This window comes from Suricata suricatta, chromosome 2 (genome assembly GCF_006229205.1).
Source record: "Suricata suricatta isolate VVHF042 chromosome 2, meerkat_22Aug2017_6uvM2_HiC, whole genome shotgun sequence".
Classification (NCBI taxonomy): Eukaryota; Metazoa; Chordata; class Mammalia; order Carnivora; family Herpestidae; genus Suricata; species Suricata suricatta.
Genome location: NC_043701.1, coordinates 110,200,942 through 110,220,068, shown reverse-complemented (window position 1 = coordinate 110,220,068; position 19,127 = coordinate 110,200,942). Strand labels below are relative to the sequence as shown.

General features: G+C 39.5%; 1 protein-coding gene across 1 annotated transcript in view; it reads right to left on the bottom strand.

Moving 5' to 3' along the window:
• Positions 1 to 18,174, bottom strand: part of RYR2 (ryanodine receptor 2) — a 526,329-nt gene extending 508,155 nt beyond the window's left edge. Inside the window, exons 1-2 of the mRNA XM_029919427.1 lie at positions 18,076 to 18,174; positions 11,340 to 11,534 (exon numbers count right to left, since the gene is read on the bottom strand). Coding sequence (XP_029775287.1) covers positions 11,340 to 11,534; positions 18,076 to 18,174 — 294 coding nt within the window. The remainder of the gene's footprint in view (positions 1 to 11,339; positions 11,535 to 18,075) is intronic.
• Between the last annotated feature and the right edge of the window lie 953 nt (positions 18,175 to 19,127).

The window sequence follows — 19,127 nt, the reverse complement described above, 5'->3', positions numbered from 1 at the left end:
TTGACAGGGATTGCATTAAACCTATAAATCAAGTTAGACAGAACTAACATTTTGATAATATTGAGTCTTACTGTTCATAAACATAGAATATCTCCCCATTTACTTCTTCCTTAATATCTTTCCTCTGTAGATGAATATCTATGTAGATATCTATAAATGAGTATCTATATTCATTGAATATCTACAAAATATCTTATAGATCATATGATATTGTTAGGTTTATACCTACGGCTTTGGGGTTTTTTTTTTTCACATTCTAATATAAATGTTTTTGTGTTTTAAATTTCAAATCCTAGTTGTTCATTGCTGGTACATAGGAAAGCAATTGAGTTGTATATATTAAATTTGTATCCTGTAACCTTGCTATAATTTCTTATTAATACTAGAAGTTTTTAGTTGATTCTTTCAGATTTTCTACATAGATGAGAAGATCATCTGCCAACAGAGTTTTATTTCCTCATGCCTTTAACTTCTCTTTGTCTTACTGCATTAGATAGGACTTCCAGGATAATGTTGAAAATCAGTGGCGAGCGGGGACATCTTGGCTTGTTACGGATTTTAGTGGGAAACCTTCAAGTTTCTCACTATTCAGATGTTAGCTTTAGGTTTTCTATACATAGACCTTATGAAGTTGAAAAAGTTCCCTTCTATTCCTGCTTACTGTACCTATTAATAGATCATATGACTTTTCCTTTTTTCTCAGTTGATGTGATAAATTACATGAGTTGATTTTTGGATTTGAACCAGGCTTGCTTACCTGGGATAAATCCTATATGGTCATGGCCTGTAATTCTTCTTACACACTGTTGGATTCACTTTGCTAATATTTTGTTGAGGATTTTTGTATTTTTGTTTATGAGAGGTATTGATCTTTCAGGGTTTTTTCCTCCCTTGTAATGTGTTTGTCCAGTTTTGACTTTCGAATAATATTGACCTCAGAGAACAACTTAGGAAGTATTCCTTTTGCTTCTGAAAGAGATTATAGTTAATTGGTGTAGTTTCTTCTTTAAATGTTTGCTAGTTTAAATGGCTCACAGTCACCATTCATCTGGGTCTGCTCCTTTTAGTATGAAAAGCTATTAACTGTTGACTCAATTTAATACTTATAAGCCTATTCAGATTATATATCTTCTTGTGTGAATTGTGGCAGACTGTGTCTTTCAAGGAATTGGTCCATTCCCCCTAGTTTATCAAACTTTCAGGCATAGAATTTACCATATTGCTTTATTATCTATTTAATGTTTGTGGGATCTATAGTGGTATCTCTTATTTTTGACATTTGTAATTTGTTTTCTACTTTTTTCTTAATTAGCCTGACTAGAATCTTATTTTTATTGATCTTTTTAATAAAAACAGCTTTTTTAAAATTGATTTTATCTGATTTTGTTTTCAATTTCATTGATTTCTGCTTTTTATTTCTTTTCTTCCATTTACTTTGAATTTAATTTATTCTCTTTCAAGGAAGTTTAGATTATTGATTTTAGATCTTCCTCTTATTTAATAGATACACTAAATACTTTAAATTTCTATGGCGTCTGTGTGGCTCATCTGGTTAAGCATCCAACTTCGGCTCAGGTTGTGATCTCGCGGTCTGTGAGTTCGAGCCCCATGTGGGGCTCTGTGCTGACAGCTCAGAGCCTGAAGCCTGCTTCAGATTCTGTGTCTCCCTCTCTCTCTGGCCTTCCCCTGCTCATGCTCTGTCTCTCTCTCAAAAATTTATATTTTTTTAAAAATTAAAAAATTAAAAAAATAAAGGTCTAAAATGTTGCCTTTGCTTTATCCCACAAATTTGATAAGTTGTGCTTCCATTTTAATTTAGTTCAGGTTTATTAACCATGTGTTATTTAAAGATATCTAACTTGGTCTGCAAGTACTTTGAGATTTTCCACCTTCCTATTTTAATTCACTTGTTATCTGAGATCAGATATTGCATGATTTCTGTTCTTTTAAATTTGTTGAGCTGTATGTTATGGCCCAGAATGTGGTATACCTTGGTCAATGTGTTCATATGAGCTTGAGAAAAACGTGCATTCTGCTACTATTGAATGAAATAATCCATACATTCCAATCACATCCAGTTAATTGATAGTGTTATATGGTTCAACTATGCCCTTACGAATTTTCTGCCTTTTGGATCTCCCCATTTCAGGTAAAGGAATGCTGAAGTCTCCAACTATGACAGTGAGTTCACCTATTTTTCCTTGCAGTTCTATCAATTTTTTTCTCACATACTTTGATGCTCTGTATGTTAGACGTATACATGTCAAGAACCGTTACGTCTTCTTAGAAAACTGATTCCTTCATAATCATATAATGTCCTTCTTTACCCCCTGATAACGTTCCTTACCCTAAAGGCCCCTACCTTTTCAATTATTGGTAGCATGATATAGCTTTCTCCATCCATTTACTTTTAATCTATGTGTCTTTATATTTAAGGTGAGTTTCTTACAGGCAGGAAATAGTTGGGTGTCATCTTTGATCCACTCTGGCAATCTCAGTCTTTTAATCTGTGCATTTAGACTACTGATGTTCAAATCAATTCTTGGATTAAGATCTTCCATATTTGGGGGCGCCTGGGTGGCTCAGTCGGTTAAGCCTCTGACTTCGGCTCAGGTCAGATCTCACGTTCATGGGTTCAAGCCCTGCGTCAGGCTCTGTGCTGACAGCTAGCTCAGAACCTGGAGCCTGCTTCCGGTTCTGTGTCTCCTTCTCTCTCTGCCCCTCCCCCTCTCATGCTCTGTCTCTGTCTGTATCAAAAATAAATAAAACATTAAAAAAATTTTTAAAAAAAGATCTACCATATTTGTTTCTGTTTTCTATTTGTTGTCCTTATTCTTTGTTCTACTTTTGTCTTCCATTCTTTTTCTGCCTTCAGTGACTTTGAGTGTTTCATATGATTTTATTTTCTCTCCTTTCTTCACATATATAGTTTTTTATGTTTTTTATCTATTTTTGAGAGACAGAGACAGTACAAGCAAGGGAGGGTCAGAGAGAGAGGGAGACACAGAATCAGAAGCAGACTCTAGATTGAGCCCAACGAGGAGCTCCAACCCACAAACCGTGAGATCATGACCTGAGCCAAAGCCAGATGCTTAACTGACTGAGCCACCCAGGCGTGCCTCCTTTACTCACATATAAGTCACACTTTTTTCTTTTTTAGAGAGAGAGTGCGAGCAGAGGTGAGGGGCATGGTAGGGATGAGAGAGAGAGAAAAGAAGAGAGAAGAGAGGAGAGAGGAGAGAGGAGAGAGGAGAGAGAGAGAGAGAGAGAGAGAGAGAGAGAGAGAGAGAGAGAGAGGGAGGGAGAGAGAATGAATGAGAACATCTTAAGCAGGCTCCACACTCAGCACAGAGCCTAACATAGGTCTCAGTCCCACGATCCTGGGATCATGACCTGAGCTGAAACCAAGAGTAAGATGCTCAACCAACTGAGCCACCCAGGCAACCCCCTCCCATTTTTTTTCTTTTTTAAAGTGGTTTTCTTAGAGTTTGCAATATACATTTAGAACCAATCTGAGTCCACTTTCAAATAACATTGTATTCACTATTCCATGGATAGCAGAAGTACCTTATAACAAAACAATCCTAATTCATTCCTCTCATCCTTTGTAAAAGTGCTATTATTCATTTCACTTACACATAAGCATACACTGGCAAATACAGTGTTGCTGTTATTACTTTGAACCAACTTTTATCAATATATTAAGAATAAGAAAAATAAAAAACTTTAATTTCACCTTCCCCAATGCTCCCTTCTTCCTTCCTTTATGTTAACTCAAGTTTCTGAGCTTCCTTCTTGCTGAAGAACTTCTTTCAACATTTCCTATAAGCCAGATCTACTGAAAACAAGTTTCTTCAATTTTTGTCTGAGAAAGTCATTTCTTTTCCACTTTTAAAGGGCAATTTTGCAGGACACAGAATTATAGATTGATAGCTTTTCCCTCCCAACATTTTAAATATTTCACTTTATTCCCTTATTTCTTGCATAGTTTCTTAAAAATTGGATGTAATTCTTCTTTTTGCCCTTTTACAGGTAAGATGTTTCTTCCTCTGGTTTCTTTCAGGATTTTTTTCTTTAATTTCCTACAACTTGAAAATGATATGCCTCTGTGTAGTGGGGTTTTTGCACTCATTCTTCTTGGTGTTGTCCAAACTTCCTGGATCTGTGGTTAGATGTTGGAGAATAACTTGCTGAAATTTTCAGTCATTATTGTGTCAAATATTTCTTCTTGGTTCTAGAGTTTTTTGGAAGTTGTCTCACAGTTCTTGGGTATTTTCTCCTGTTTTTTTTTTTAATCTATCTTTTTTCCTTGCTTTTCAGTTTTGGAGGTTTCTATGGAGATAGCTCAAACTCATAGATTCTTTGCTCAGTCACGTCCAGTCTAATAATAAGCCCATCAAAGGCATTCTTAATTTCCGTCAGTGTTTTTTGTTCTCCAGCATTTCTTTTATTCTTTCTTTGAATTCCATCTCTCTGCTTACATTGCCCATCTGTTCATGCAGGCTGTCTATTTTATGAACTAAAATCATTAGCATATTCATCATAGCTGCTTTAAAATTCCTGGTCTGGTAATTCAACACGGCTGCCATATCAGAGTCTGGTTCTTTTTTTTTTTATGTTTTTTATTTATTTTTGAGAGACAGAGAGAGACAGCATGAGCAGGGGAGGGTCAGAGAGAGGGAGACACAGAATCCAAAGCAGGCTCCAGGCTCTGAGCTAGCTGTCAGCACAGAACCCGACACGGCTCAAACCCATGAACTGTGAGATCATGACCTGAGCCGAAGCCAGAAGCCGGATGCTTAACCGACGGAGCCACCCAGGCACCCCCAGAGTCTGGTTCTGATCCCTGCTCTATCCCTCCCTACTGTGTTTACTGCCTTTTAGAACTTGATTTTTTTTTTTCTTGATACCCATGCATGAGGTATTGGGTAAAGGGAATTGCTGTAAACAAGCCTTTAGTAATGCAATGGTAAGTTATGGAAAGAGGAAGCGTTTTCTGATTCTGTTATTAGGTCTGTCTTTCAGTGAGCCTGTTCCTGTGGATTGTGAATTTCACCTATATTTCTCATTCGTCCCCCCCCTCCCCACATACACACACTTAGGTGGGACAGGATGGCTAAAGTGGGCTGGAGTCTGGCATTTCCTTGCCCCTGAGGAGGTCAGTCACTGATATAATCCCAGCAGGATGAGTTCTGGTGAAAGAGGCTCTTCAGAGGGCATATCATGTTAAAGATATAATCTTCTGGTTCTTTTTCCCCTCTCTCTGGCAGAAGCACCAGGGAATTCTCCTCCAATATTCACTGTGATAACATGGTGGAACCCCAGGAGGTAAAACTCCCAAAAGTGTGGGGCCCCTGCATAACTGGGTCCCCCTGGATTTTCTAACTCTTTGAGTAGTCCACGCTGAGCCCCCAGAGATTCATCCGTTCAGTTCAGGTTGTCCCACAAGGCACTGGTTCCTGCAGAGGGTCACTGCTCAGGCGAGCTGTGATTCTGTGCACCCGCCTGTCACCTCTTCCGATTTGTGGGGTTCTGTTGAAGTTTGCCCTCTGACCTCACTGTTCGATGGATCTAAGAAGAGTTATTGATTTCTCAGTTTGCCCAGGATTTTACTTATTCATAGGACAGAGTGGCGACTTCCAAGTTTCTTACGTGCTGGACAGGAACCTGGAAGCCTCTCGTGTGCTTTCATCTCTTTCCTGTTTTTTGTTTTTTGTGGCGTTTTTTTTTTCTGGTTTTCGCTTTTCCATCTTCTATTACTCTTAAGGCATTACTGTGGATTTATATGCCCTGGTGTCCTTTCTAGTTCAGTCTCCATTTTTAAAGTTAGTGTCTCTGTGATGTACAATTCAGTCATGTTATCTTTCAGCTCTTTTCAAATCTTTCTCTTCTCTACTCACCTTTTTACTCACTTTATAATCTATGCCATTCTCTCTGAGCAGCTCTCTTCTCTGAATTTCTTTCATCTCGAGACATCATGTAAAAGTTTTAAGTATGGTGGACCTGTATTACCTATACATACTATCCTGCTCCTTATTCTGTCTCTTTAACATATAAAAGTACATATACATATATAAATTATGTATAAATGATAACTGCAAATAACTATGTAAATAAATATAAATTAGATCACTGCACCATTATAAATTACACATAATTATATATAATTACATATATACACACATATGGTTTTATATATAGTACAATTATATTATATGTAGATAACATATATAACTTTATCTAAATATACAAAATATATAAATTACACATAATTTATGGGTGATATTATATAGCATAATTTTATGTATATAACATAAGTGATATGATTATACATATATATGTGCACTATGCATTTGTGTATATGTATCAAGTAATTTACATATAATTTATATATAAAATAAGTAACTTGTATATAAATATATTAACAGCATATGTTAATGTATTATAGATTTCTATATTAAATATGAAAATAATTATATAAAAGTATAGTGTATATAAAATAAATAATTCATACAGAAATATTTATTTAAATATATATGATAAAAGGAGGGACATGAACCAGGTGCAGAACTATGTCTACAGGTAACACAGATATATCAGATAAACAGGTAACATTGGAAGGAGCTCTTTGGACAAATGGAGAGTTGGTCAGCACAGCTTCTGCATCTGCCAGGCTCTATTGCAACCTGTTCTTCTGATTTTAGCCAGCATTCCAAACACAGCCTTTCTTTTATGAGATCTGGTGGCTCTGTTTCCCTCACTCCCTTTTACCTGATCCTTCTCTGACCTTTGCCCCTATCACCCTACTCAATCCACATACTTGATTTTCAAAAGCTTATTCTCAAAGTAAGGCTTGTCAGGGGGCACCTGGGTGGCTCAGTTGGTTATAAGCATCTGACTTTGACTCAGGTCATGATCTCGCGATTGAAAAGTCTGAACCCCACAGCAGGCTCTGTGCTGACAGCTCAGAGTCTGAAGCCTACTTCGGATTCTGTGTTTCCCTTTTTCTCTGCCTTTTTCAGCTATCTTTCTCTGCCTCTCAAAAATAAACAAACAGTAAAAAAAAAAAAAAATTTTTTTTTTAAAGTAAGGCTGTCTGGAAGGGGTTTTACCAAGTTAGTTTCAAAAGTCATGAGCCAAGACTGCTCCAGAAATACCCGTTCTTAACAATATCTCCTTCGCTACCTCCTACTTTCAGCTGCTGTTTCCACACTGGCCCACTAGGCCCTCCGTGAGTACTTATAATCGATTTTTGGATATGACAGAAATTGTGCTTTCTTCCACTTCCTGCAATACACATTCCAGCACCATATGTCAGGATAATGTGTCATCTAGTTTGTTCTAGATACTATGTTGTCTGTGTGCATGAGGCTCTGCTATCTTCCAAGCTCTGCCTGCCTTTACGTAAAGACTGGCAGAGATGGAACCCTATGCCTTTCTGATAGCTTTTCATTTCCCCTCAAATTGTAAATGATATAACAAGGTAAGTCTGTCCCAAAGTGACTAGGTTCCTAAAAGTTGAAGCCCAACTTCTCAATCGTAAAATAAAGAAAATAAAGAAAATAAAAAGTCATTCATATAAAGAATGTGCAGTAAATACTCGTGATTGTAATGTAGGAATGACTGACTTGAAATAGCATCAGATTTGACGTTTTCATGTTCAGGAAAACCTATGCTGGAGTTTTGAACCATTCTCTTTCAGGCAGAAATCAGCGTGGAGAGATGTCCTAGCAGCATGAAACAGTCTTCTGAAAAAGTCAGCCCTGCCCTTGATTAAAAGATTCTGTAACTTAAGACAAATCTGGGATCGTTTCCAGGAACACATAGATAATTTACAGCAGCTGACTCCTTACTCACTGCCAACAATAACTTTGTTCTCTCCACCTTTATAATCAATGCAGGAGACCACAAACTCGAGAGGGGAAAAAAGGACCATCTCCCTCCATCTTCCACCAATGAAAGTCAAATCCAAATACATCGGCACAAAACACGTCTGCACCCAGGCTTACATACTTGAAGCACAAACTGAGATCCAAAGTTTTGACTCTGTGTTATTATCCAAAGTTAAAAGTCTATAAAAAAACATAATTGGCCTAAGATCAGTGGTCTCCTCTCAGACTTAATGATCCACTAAGTTTTGTGGATCACTTACTAGTTCAAGGCACTGTGCTCATTACTGAGCAGTAAGAGATAAAAAAAATAAATCAATATGCTCTGGTCCTCGGGGAATTCAGAAGCTGGTGTATGTGTCTGGGAGCATACATATGTATATATTCAGGGAGGGAAAGTGGTGCAAAAGGCAGCCCAACTGGGCAACATAACAGAACTATAAAAAGCACTTAAGAAGCACAGAGAACTCAGGAACTTGGGAAAAAGCAACCCAGAAGAGGGACTGTTTGAAACAGGTTTTTTTTTATGTTTTTTTATTTATTTTTGAGAGAGAGAGAGAGAGAGAGAGAGAGAGACATCGCAAGCAGGGGAGGGTCAGAGAAAGAGGGAGACACAGAATCTGAAGACAGGCTCCAGGCTCTGAGCTGTCAGCACAGAGCCCGATGCAGGGCCCAAACCCACGAATTGAGAGATCATGACCTGAGCCAAAGTCGGACACCAAACCAACTGAGCCATCCAGGCACCTCTTAAACAGGTTGAAACAGGTTTTGAAAGACAAGCAGGATTTGAGCAGGCAGAAAAATTCAGAAAGGATATTCAAGATGAGTCGGGGAAGAAAGGCAAATGGAAACATGGGGGGAATAAAACCAAACCTGACATTGTAGCAGGTTTTCAAGTAAGACTTATATTTAAGGTCGTAAGAATTTAAGGGGCGCCTGGGTGGCTCAGTCGGTTAGGCATCTGACTTCTGCTCAGGTCATGATCTTGTGGTTTGTGGGTTCCAGCCCTGCGGTCTGGGCTGACGCTCAGAGCCTGGAGCCTGCTTCGGACTCAGTGTCTCCCCAGTGTCTCCCTCTCTCTCTCTACCCCTGCCCCCTCTTGCACTCTGTTTCTTTCTCTCTCTCTCAAAAATAAATATTTTAAAAAAGAACTTAAAGAAAAAAGTGTAATTGGTTTTTTGAACTTCAATTGCTACTACATTTTATGCTTGATGAACAACCTCATCTCCTGTTACATGCAGATTTTCAAAAACACTAGCAAAGAATAAAACAGTATGATAACAAAATAAAATTCAAGTGGTTAGTTCATTAGGTCACAAGTTAACAATGAGAAGGTTAAGTATCCCCCCCTAAGAAGTAACCGGTTTAAATGATCAGTGCCTTGAATGCCACTGCCCATTCAGAAGCATTCATTTTTAGTGTTGGAAACCAGCTCTTAGGTTAAAGGAACAAAAAAAACAATAGGAAGCACAGTGTTCAGCACAGTGTTCAACACAAGGGAAAAATCAGAAAGCAGCTAACTAAATAGTGTGCCTGGTTCCAGCCACTACAAAATACCAGAAATCACAGGGAACATGCTAAATGTAGAACATTTTTCATGACTGACAGCTGTCACAGTAATTTGTACAAAGAGAATGCTGAATAGCACTTGTCAAATTAAAAACAGATCTAAGGAACAGGAGTGCCAGAGTGGCTCCATCGGTTAATCATCTGACTCTTGGTGTCAGCTTAGGTCATGATGTCACGGTTCGTGAGTTCAAGCCCTGTGTCCAGTTCTGTGCTGACAGTATGGAGCCTGCTTGGGGTTCTCTCTCTCTCTCTCTCTCTCTCTCTCTCTCTCTCTCTCTCTGCCCCACCCCTGCTCACTCTTTCTCAAACTAAATAAACATTTTTTTTACAAATCTACACACGGCTATAAAATGCATCATAATCATGTTTTGCCACCCCCATTAAAATGACAGTAAAGTTACTAATATTGAATTATTACAATTCAATTATAATTTAATAATTATAATAAATATTACAATTATAATTTATATTATAATAAATGAATCATGTACACAGTGCTCAGAATTATTTCACAGAATAACCAAATAAGTACTGTGGTATAAAGGAAAGAATGAGGCATTTGAAGTCAAATGGTGAACATCAAAGCACAGAAAAATCATAGCTGACACTGTTGCTTCAAGGCCCATTGAGCATATTTTTTTTTTAATGTTTTTTATTTATTTTTGAGAGACAGAAAGACACAGCAAGCAGGGGAGGGTCAGAGAGAGAGGGAGATACAGAATTCGAAGCAGGCTCCAGGCTCTGAGCTAGCTGTCAGCATAGAGCCCAATGTGGGGCTCAAACCCATGAGCTGTGAGATCCTGACCTGAGGTGAAGCCAGATGCTTAACCGACTGAGCCACCCAGGCACCCCCCATTGAGCATCTTAAACACAGGACCTGGCCTCTATTAGTTTCCCACGTCCTCACCTGTACACTGGATTTGACATCAACACCCATGCACACTCTTACCGCAACAATAGAGTAAGACTGCCTATCGAAAGGGTCTGGACATCAGGAAGTGCTACACAAAAAGTGACTACACTGACCAATCTTCCCACGCACAAAACATCTTCATTTCCTCTTTCCCTCATTCCATACAGTCTGATCTTTCAGCACATGGTGCTGGAACCCAAAGCAAGTTCTCAGTCCCTGTCCCCCAGAACCCCCACCATTACTGTGGTCCGAAAAACTAGCAGTTGCCACCCAGACTCCCACAGACACCTTCCAATCATCTCCCTGCTTCCACACTTGCTCTCTCAACACCCTCCAACCCACGTGAGAGCCAGGACGACCTCTGCAATGTCTACATCAGATTGCATCACTCACCTCCTCCAATGGCCTCCCCTCCATCCAAGGGAGAAACCTCAGCTCCTGGCCGTGGCCTGGAAGGCCTTCCATGACCAGGCCCCATTGAGAACTCCTCTACCTAACCAGTGACCCCTGCATTACCTGGGTCTTCTTTCTGGAATGTTCCAGAGTACTTAGTACTGCTTACTCTCTCACTTCACTCCAGACTACTCAAATGTCACTGCCTCAGCCAGCCTTCCCCAAACACCTTTTGTGAAAGGGCTAGTCCTTGCCCCGTTAGTCTCTACCCTATTACTCTGCTTTCTCTGCAGCCCTTCGTTCTGAAATCACACCACTTATTTACTCATCTACTTGTCCGAGAAAATATAAACACCACAACTGGAGTGAGGGCCTTGTCTGGTTCTTGCCAACACTCCTGTCCGACTTCCTTACAGAGTGGGGGCCCAGCTAGAAACTTGCTTCGTGAATAGTCAGAACATCTTCCACATCCCCTTTAGCCTACTGCTCCACAGGCAATAACAGAGGGCCTGCCAACACCTTGACTACCATGAGTAAAACCCCAATTTAAATAGCCTCCCAGGGTTTTGTCCCACCTTGGAATTCGAAGTGGACTCCAGGAAACAGAGTCTATTGCCAAACCCTTCTGCTGCCAAACACAGTTTCTGTTGTTCTTTGTGGATGGTCGCAGTGCACTGAAGGACCACCTCATCGTCCTGCAAAAAAGAGAAAAAGGAGAGAAAGGAAGTGAGATTTGACAGGATGAGACAGTCTAACTCATATCTAGAAGACTATTACTTTAGTGCATCGAAAAACCAGAGACAAATGAAACAACTCAACAACCACAGAATCAACCCCTAGAGAATGTCCACTCGTAAAAAAGGTAACTGGGTGGAAGGAAGAGAAAGAGGGTGCTGTCACGCAAGGCCACCACTGCATCTCTCACTGTCATTGCTGATCCCCAGAGGCAAGCCACATGAGGAAAAGTAAAATAAGAAGTTTCCATGTTAGCACTCTCACACACCGCTTTAATCATCCAAATTATGAAGAACTGCCTGACGCAGGCCTAGAACATCACGAATCATCAAGAATGACATGGGTTCCAGTAACAGACACACACGTCACTCCAAAACCAACAGAGGAAAACAGGTCAAGAACAGATTGACTTGGAAATTCATCTCAGTGCATCCACACACTGGCAACTTGTCCACATTTGAAAGAATCTGGGTTGCTTAGAAATGGGCAGAGAGATGATGTGCTGGTTTATGCCTGTGAAATCCAACACTGGTTTCCAATTAACTAAGCAGCATTACAGGACCAGTTATACAAAGGGGAAGGCGATAAATGGGACAATTCCGTGTGAGCAGAGTGCAGACAGCAAGAAGCACAGGCCTGAAAATTAGCAATGGCTGCATTCCCATCCCAGCTCTGCCATGCACAAGTTAGAAGATCCTAAACAAAATACTGAATGAATCTCTAAGACGATAAAGGAGTCCCACAGTGCCTGACCTGCAAAAGGCACTAAACTGACAATGTGGGGAGGGGAGGGGAGGAGAGCGGAGGGGAGGGGAGGGGAGGGGAGGGGAGGGAGAATTCCAAGCAGGCTCTGCCCTGTCATGTTTGGGTGAACCCTGATGTGAGGCTTGATCTCACAAACCATGAGATCATGACCTTAGCTGAAATCAAGGATTGGACGCTTAACTGACTGAGACATCCAGATGCCCAATACCATTGTCATTTTTAAACAAAATACCTCACTTTAACAAGTTCTAAGTAGGAAATGCTTAAAAAGTCTAACCACTTTGACACTTCAACCATAAGGCAACAAGACACTTAACAGAGCAGTAAAAGAATATATTCACTGACCCTTTTAATTAGAATCAGAGAAAAGGAACAAATAAGTATACCCTTAGAAGACCTCACCCAGAAAAAAGGCAGACTGGGGGGTCATGAGCTCTGATAAAAATTCTAAAGCAGAAGACAAGCCTTTTGGGTTGACCCAAAGAATCTGCTGTATCAATTGGAAAAGTACAACTCTAATTTGTATTTAAAGCCTTTATAATCCTATGTGTTTGCTTTATTTCCTATATGGTGTAGCAATACCTAATGATTGGCCTACAGCTCTAGTCACAGGCAAAGTCCAATTTCTTAATAATTACCTCCCAACTATCCCTCCAGGTGCCCATTAATTTCCAGGGAACATTCAATTGTTACATTTTAAAAGTCATCTGCTAAAAAGTAGCATTATTTTCATATAATGAGTATATCTGAATATTAATTCATGCTCAGCAGGGCTGTAATAAAAATAATAAAGCGTTTCTCTTGCTTATATAATCTGCAAAACCAAAGACATATTGTGTTTTCCAAATAGGCAGTGTAATAACAGAGAACTGAATTGTGCTGATGTGCCCAATGCCTTACCAAATCCCCATAGTCTTTTACTATCTGGTCTCACTCACCCGCTGGAACTAACGTCAGCACGCAAACTGTACTCTTGGGTAAAATGGGCTCCTTTGGATGTTGAAGGCTATCTAAGTACCATTTAGTAAATAATTACTTTAATGCAACTCACTTAAGACAGTTTGGGAATAAGAATAAGAAAACAAAGGTATAGGGCAGGTGAGAATAAAAGTGCCACTCAGTAAGCCGTGCAAGAAAAGGCGGCATATCATGTTTACCAAAAAGTATAGTGTATGTCAGTCCTCGCATTAACTTACTCATTCTCCACATCCCATGATACAAAGATTATCCACACATATATGGATGAAGTCAGGGAGGCTCAAAGTAACCTATTGCTCACAGAGGGTTGATCATATGCAATTCTAGGAACTGATCATTAAACCGAACTGATCTGAATCTGAAAGTCCTCAGCCCCACACTGCTTCTAGAAGCTCAGCTAGTTTTTTACTACATTTGCTATCTAGAAAAGTATCTCTCAATCTTTAATGTGCATCCTATCACCTGTGAGTCCTGCTGAAATGTAAATTCTGATTCTATTGGTCTCAGTGGGGCTGATTCAACATTTCTAACCAGTGAATCCGAGAAGTAGGATCCCAAATGGGTCACAGGATATAAATCCCAGGAGACATGTGAGCAGTCTCTGAGAAGGGCTTGAAGGCAATCAATAACAGGTGAATATTCAACAAGTCTGTATATTTTGGACAGAACCATAAATGAGAGCATATGTGAAAATGTTCATTAATACGTGGTCCATACCAAAATATTAGGGAAGGGAATCAACTTAAATAATATACTGAACTACCCTACTAAGCATATAAAACTCACTTATGCAAAGTTTCCCTTTAATTTAGTTCCTTCACACTGTGATGAATGCCCGGCCACGAAGCAACATTAAGTTCAAAAGAGCTCGGCCACACCACCAACGAGAGAGGCTATGGCTACAACATCTGATCACAATTCCACTCTGAATGACAGAACCTAGCCTGACATACTTCCAAGGCTTTTTCCAGTTTACCTGGCAGCTGTTTTCATTTTATATTCCAGTAAGCAGAGGGTTGCTTTCTGTCAGAATGTAAAGTATACCAAGCAGTGATGGACTTAACACCAATTCATAAATACCTGCCAGTTCCCTTTAATTTACCCATCATTCATCTCCAAGCATAATTTTTCTCCAGAACCACTATGGTTTGAGAGCCTACTTACTATGTATTTGAGAAGTCTCGATCATTAGCTTTATTTTTTATTTGTTATAATTCATGTGCAGTAAATCTGGTTTTTGTCAACATGTACATGTGTGTGTATTTTCTATTCCAAGAACAAAGACTAAGCACACCCTAATACTGATGAGATCTGGATTAATACTGTTAAGGTAATAGAACAAGAAGGCTATAGTTATAGTTATACAAGTATGTCTCTTGGGTCATAAGGTTGTGGCTAATTAGATCCTAAGGTCCAGGCTCCTAATTCTAATTACTAACCTTCACATTTTAGTGCATGTGCCATTGGTGTACCCGAGTGCCTAAACGTACACTGTGACCATCACGAGCCCATAAAAACTAAAATCCTCCTTAAGTATTCGCTTTTCAGGATCTTTGGTTTTCTGAGTTCCCATCTAGTTGCATCTAGTGCAACAAATTTTGATTCAACTCACAAGAAATCATTTTCCATAAGCAAAATGCTACAAAAGATCATTCTGCTTACATTCTATTATTTCATTTTTTTTTAATTTCAAAGTCCGTTCATTAACTGTGAATGACTAGCACAATAACGAGATAGTAGTATCTTGCTGTTCCTGGAAACACTTGAACTTACATATAAAACAAATTTGAAGAAACAAAACTGCTCGTATTTTTTCGCAAATTTTGAACAAAATATTAAATTATAAAAAACAAATATCCTAGGAGAAATTTCATGAACTTCATGAAAATTAATGCCACTTATATGAGAGTGATATCCAGCTTACAATCACCAACTCCTCTGGATTCTACACCAAATCCAGCAATTTCTCACCACACCAGCTACCATCTTGCTTAGTCATCCTCAAAACCTGCTGATTAGTTTCCTACACTGTAAATTCCCATCCAATGGGGCTTCACCTTGAGGTCACAACCATCAACCTGGCTGGAGTGTTTCCTGGCTTAAAATCTTTTAATAGCTTCCCACTGCTCTAAGGAAAAAGACCAAAAGGCTCCTTTAGTTTACAAGGCCCCACATTGCACAAAAGAGTGCCAGCCCAACACTTCCTCCAGCCAACCTTCCTTCATTCTTATGGGACTCTGCACATGTTATTAAACCCTTTATTTCTCTCTAGTTAGGACATATTCATCTTTCAAATCTTAACTCAAGCACCCATTCCTGAGGTAAGTCTTCCCCGACCCACCAGGCTGTCAGTTCCCTTGTTCTGAGCTCCTCCTATACCACTGTATTCCCTTTAGTAATCATTATGCATTCACTTATGTAATTATTAAATTACAGTGTCTAACACTGCACTGGGCAAATATAACATACTCAATAAATGATTATCTTAATCCACTTTATAACTGCTCATAAATATGTGTTTCCAGATGACAAACAGGGTTGCTTTTTAGAATTTCCAAGGTAAGATCCTACCTTTCCAATTAAAGACAGCATTATAGGAGTCCATTAAGTGATTTTCTGGTTATATTCAGCCAGGAAAAAGGGCACTATGTGAGGAAAACTGCTGATCCTATTACATCTGTGACAAATGTTAATGTATCATAAGCAACAGTAGCATCAATATAAAACCCAATAGGATCACCGGATTTTAAAAAAAAGGAGTCTAGTCTAGTCCTTCATTTCCCCATTTCCAAATAAACATTATAAAACCTCGATTACAACTCTTTTCATATACAATCTAAGCAAACCAAACATACTGTCCCCTTGAAAAGTTAAGAAATGTTCTTCATAACCCTGGTCATTAAAAAGTCCCTCAAATCGCACCAGGTATTTCCCTTAGAAGCTTACAATGCTTGTCTTTTAAAATGTTTATACAGGTCTAGACATTCTGTAACTCGCCTTTCTTCCTCAGTTATGTCTTAACAATTCTTCCACAACTGGCTCCAACTCAAAACCTAACTATATGTATTGTATCCTAAGGTCAAGCAGGGCAGACTGAATTCCATGGAAACCAGGTGTCCAATCAGAAAAACCACTTTAATTAAAACCTGTTGCAATCACTTCAGCCAATGTAAACACAGTAAATGCCCCGTAAGTAAATGGTGGATTGAATTCCTTTTGTTAAATGTTCTTGCAGTCTTCCTGTGACCTGACAATTCTTTAGAACAGAGATTATTTGGGGCAGTGGCAGGGTTTGGGGGTGGGGGTGGAGCCAACACTGAAATGCTGCATTCCAGGCAATTCTGTGATGAGTAAATAAGACATGATTTCTCTAACAAATGCTGCCAAGTATGCTGGAATAGTACAACATGGAAAATAATTACCAAGCAACAACATCAATAGCTTCTTTCAAACATTCATTTATCACTGAGTAATATTTACTGAGGATATAATATGTGAGAGGATATGTCCTAAGTACTTGAGATAAACCACTGAATAAATCAAAGATCCCTACACTCATTAGGCTTACATTCTGGCAGGGAAAGATGGACAATAAACAAAAGCACAGTCAATTTTTCAATCTTGTTAAAGGTAAAAAGTTCTATGGAACAGTGCAAGAGGGATCAGGAGTGTTGCTATGGGCAGGAAGCATAAAAATATGAACAGAATTGTCAGGCCTGTTTGAGGGGATGAATTCTGAGTGAAGACTTGAAGCAGGGAAGGAGAATGGACACATGACTATCTACAGGTGGGGGATAGCCAACGAAAGTCATGTTCACTGAACACCCAGCATGCTCAGGGAAACAGAGGATGTCCTTGCAGCTGGAAGATGGAGGACCCTGAACCCAGCATATTCAAAGAAATAGAGGACATCCTTCCAGCTGGAGCAGAGTAGTCAGGGGGAAGATGGTGGGAGGTAATGAGTGGGGCCACACCATGAAAGACCTTGAACCAACTGTCTGATCTTGAGCTTCTACTCAGGGAATGGGGGCCACAGGGTCCTGTACTAAAGGCAGACCACAGAGAGGCAAGGAAGAACTGGAAGGATCTAACAGGTTACTTCGGCCATTCAGAGGAGATGAAGGTGATCCAGATCAGGGTGTAGCAGTGGAGGTAGACGGAAGTGAGCAAATTCTAGATACATGCTGCATTCATCCAGTGCTTCCTATGTGCCAGGAACTATGATAAGCAGTCACCAGTCTTTCTGGTTTACGTCATCAGCACTTGTAGCTTTTCTGGCAGTTGGCTAAATAAAATGCTATCTATACTACTGGTTTATTTTATAGCAAATAGGTGGTCATCAGAGCAAATGAGTTGAGACAATTAGAAAAAAAAAGAACCCCCTATTTCTGGTCTTGCACTGAGTTTATATTGATTCATTTAAAAAACAGACAGTCCTCAGTTTGCATAGTGTACAACCAGAAAAATGACTAGGCAAAGCAATCTTTGGGGAAACTGTTTACAATTGTACCTTTAAAATTTTTGGTCCAAATATTAAAAACTCTTATCACAGTTATAAAAGTAGAGAGAAATAAAAAAACAGTATTTAGCTCCCTATAATTTCAAACATTAAAAACACTGAGAATTAAAGTATTTTTGCTCTTTGTAAAACACTCATCAAGAGCAGTCTGAATGGAGCCTGTCTTACCCTGCTGGTTACGTAATTCTCCCTGAGGAATAAGCGCCCCCCGCCCTGTCTTGGCAAACTGTCACACTCCCACATTTGGCTCATTCACCAGCATTGTCGGTGTTCTAGAATATCTCTGAGAGTTCCTTTAATGTGAATTTCTTTGCCACTGTCACTTCCTTGGTGACATCTTCATCCTCTTTGTCACAACCACATTCCTTGTTTGTGGCAATAAGCTCGCCCTTGCTTAGTCCCTCTGGCTGCATATCCACGGTTTCTCAAGTGCCAGCCATGTCTGCACTGCCACAGTCAGACGCTGCATCCACAAATCCACTTCTGTTCGATTGGAATTTCATTTCCAGATTCCCCACTTCTTGTTTCTTTACTGCACCTCCAATTCCCATGTACCCACACTTGTGAATTGTCCTGTGCCTTGATGGCAGGGAGAGTAGGATGTTTTTAACTAACGCACCTGCACACATGTCGTCTTTGCAGAGCATGAAGAATACATGTGCAGTGACCAATCCCCACAGACTCAGAAAGAAGCCACGTGACCAGTCACTGACCATGCTGTACATCTGGTACATATCTGATGGGGACTCATACACCGAACAGTGAGCAATGAAGTCTGTACTTGACCCGGTTACTCACCATCAATCTACCACGGTAAATGAAATCTGAACCATTTCATTGGGATATGGACGCCATTTGCCAACAGAAATCATGCCTGTCATAAGGACACAAAGCCCAGGTCACCTATGTTTATTGAGAACCTACTAAACACATATCCATTAGAACATATTATATTTCCAAAGTAGAATTGGCAGAATTTGCTGACAGATTATACGAAAAAAACCAGAAAGCTACTAGTGAATAAATTGTGGTTGTACAACCGAAAGAAAAAAATCATCACACCGAAGAGAAACCCTGTAAATAAAATAAAGGGCTTTCTACCACAGATTTAAGCTTTATGCCCATCCAGAAATTCAGACAGACAAACACCCTATGACTGTATTCTTAGTATAGGAGACTTCAGTCATCATTCAGCCCTTAAGAGTACATTTTTTTAATCCACACTAGAAAAAAAAAACTGTGAGAATGTCATTTCTGTGGGAAAACCTTTAACACATACTCTGTCCCTAGGTAATATCAGAGACTTCCCACTGGAGACAAACACAGGAAATGCAGTGAATAAGGAAGAGCCCTCAGCCAGAGCATA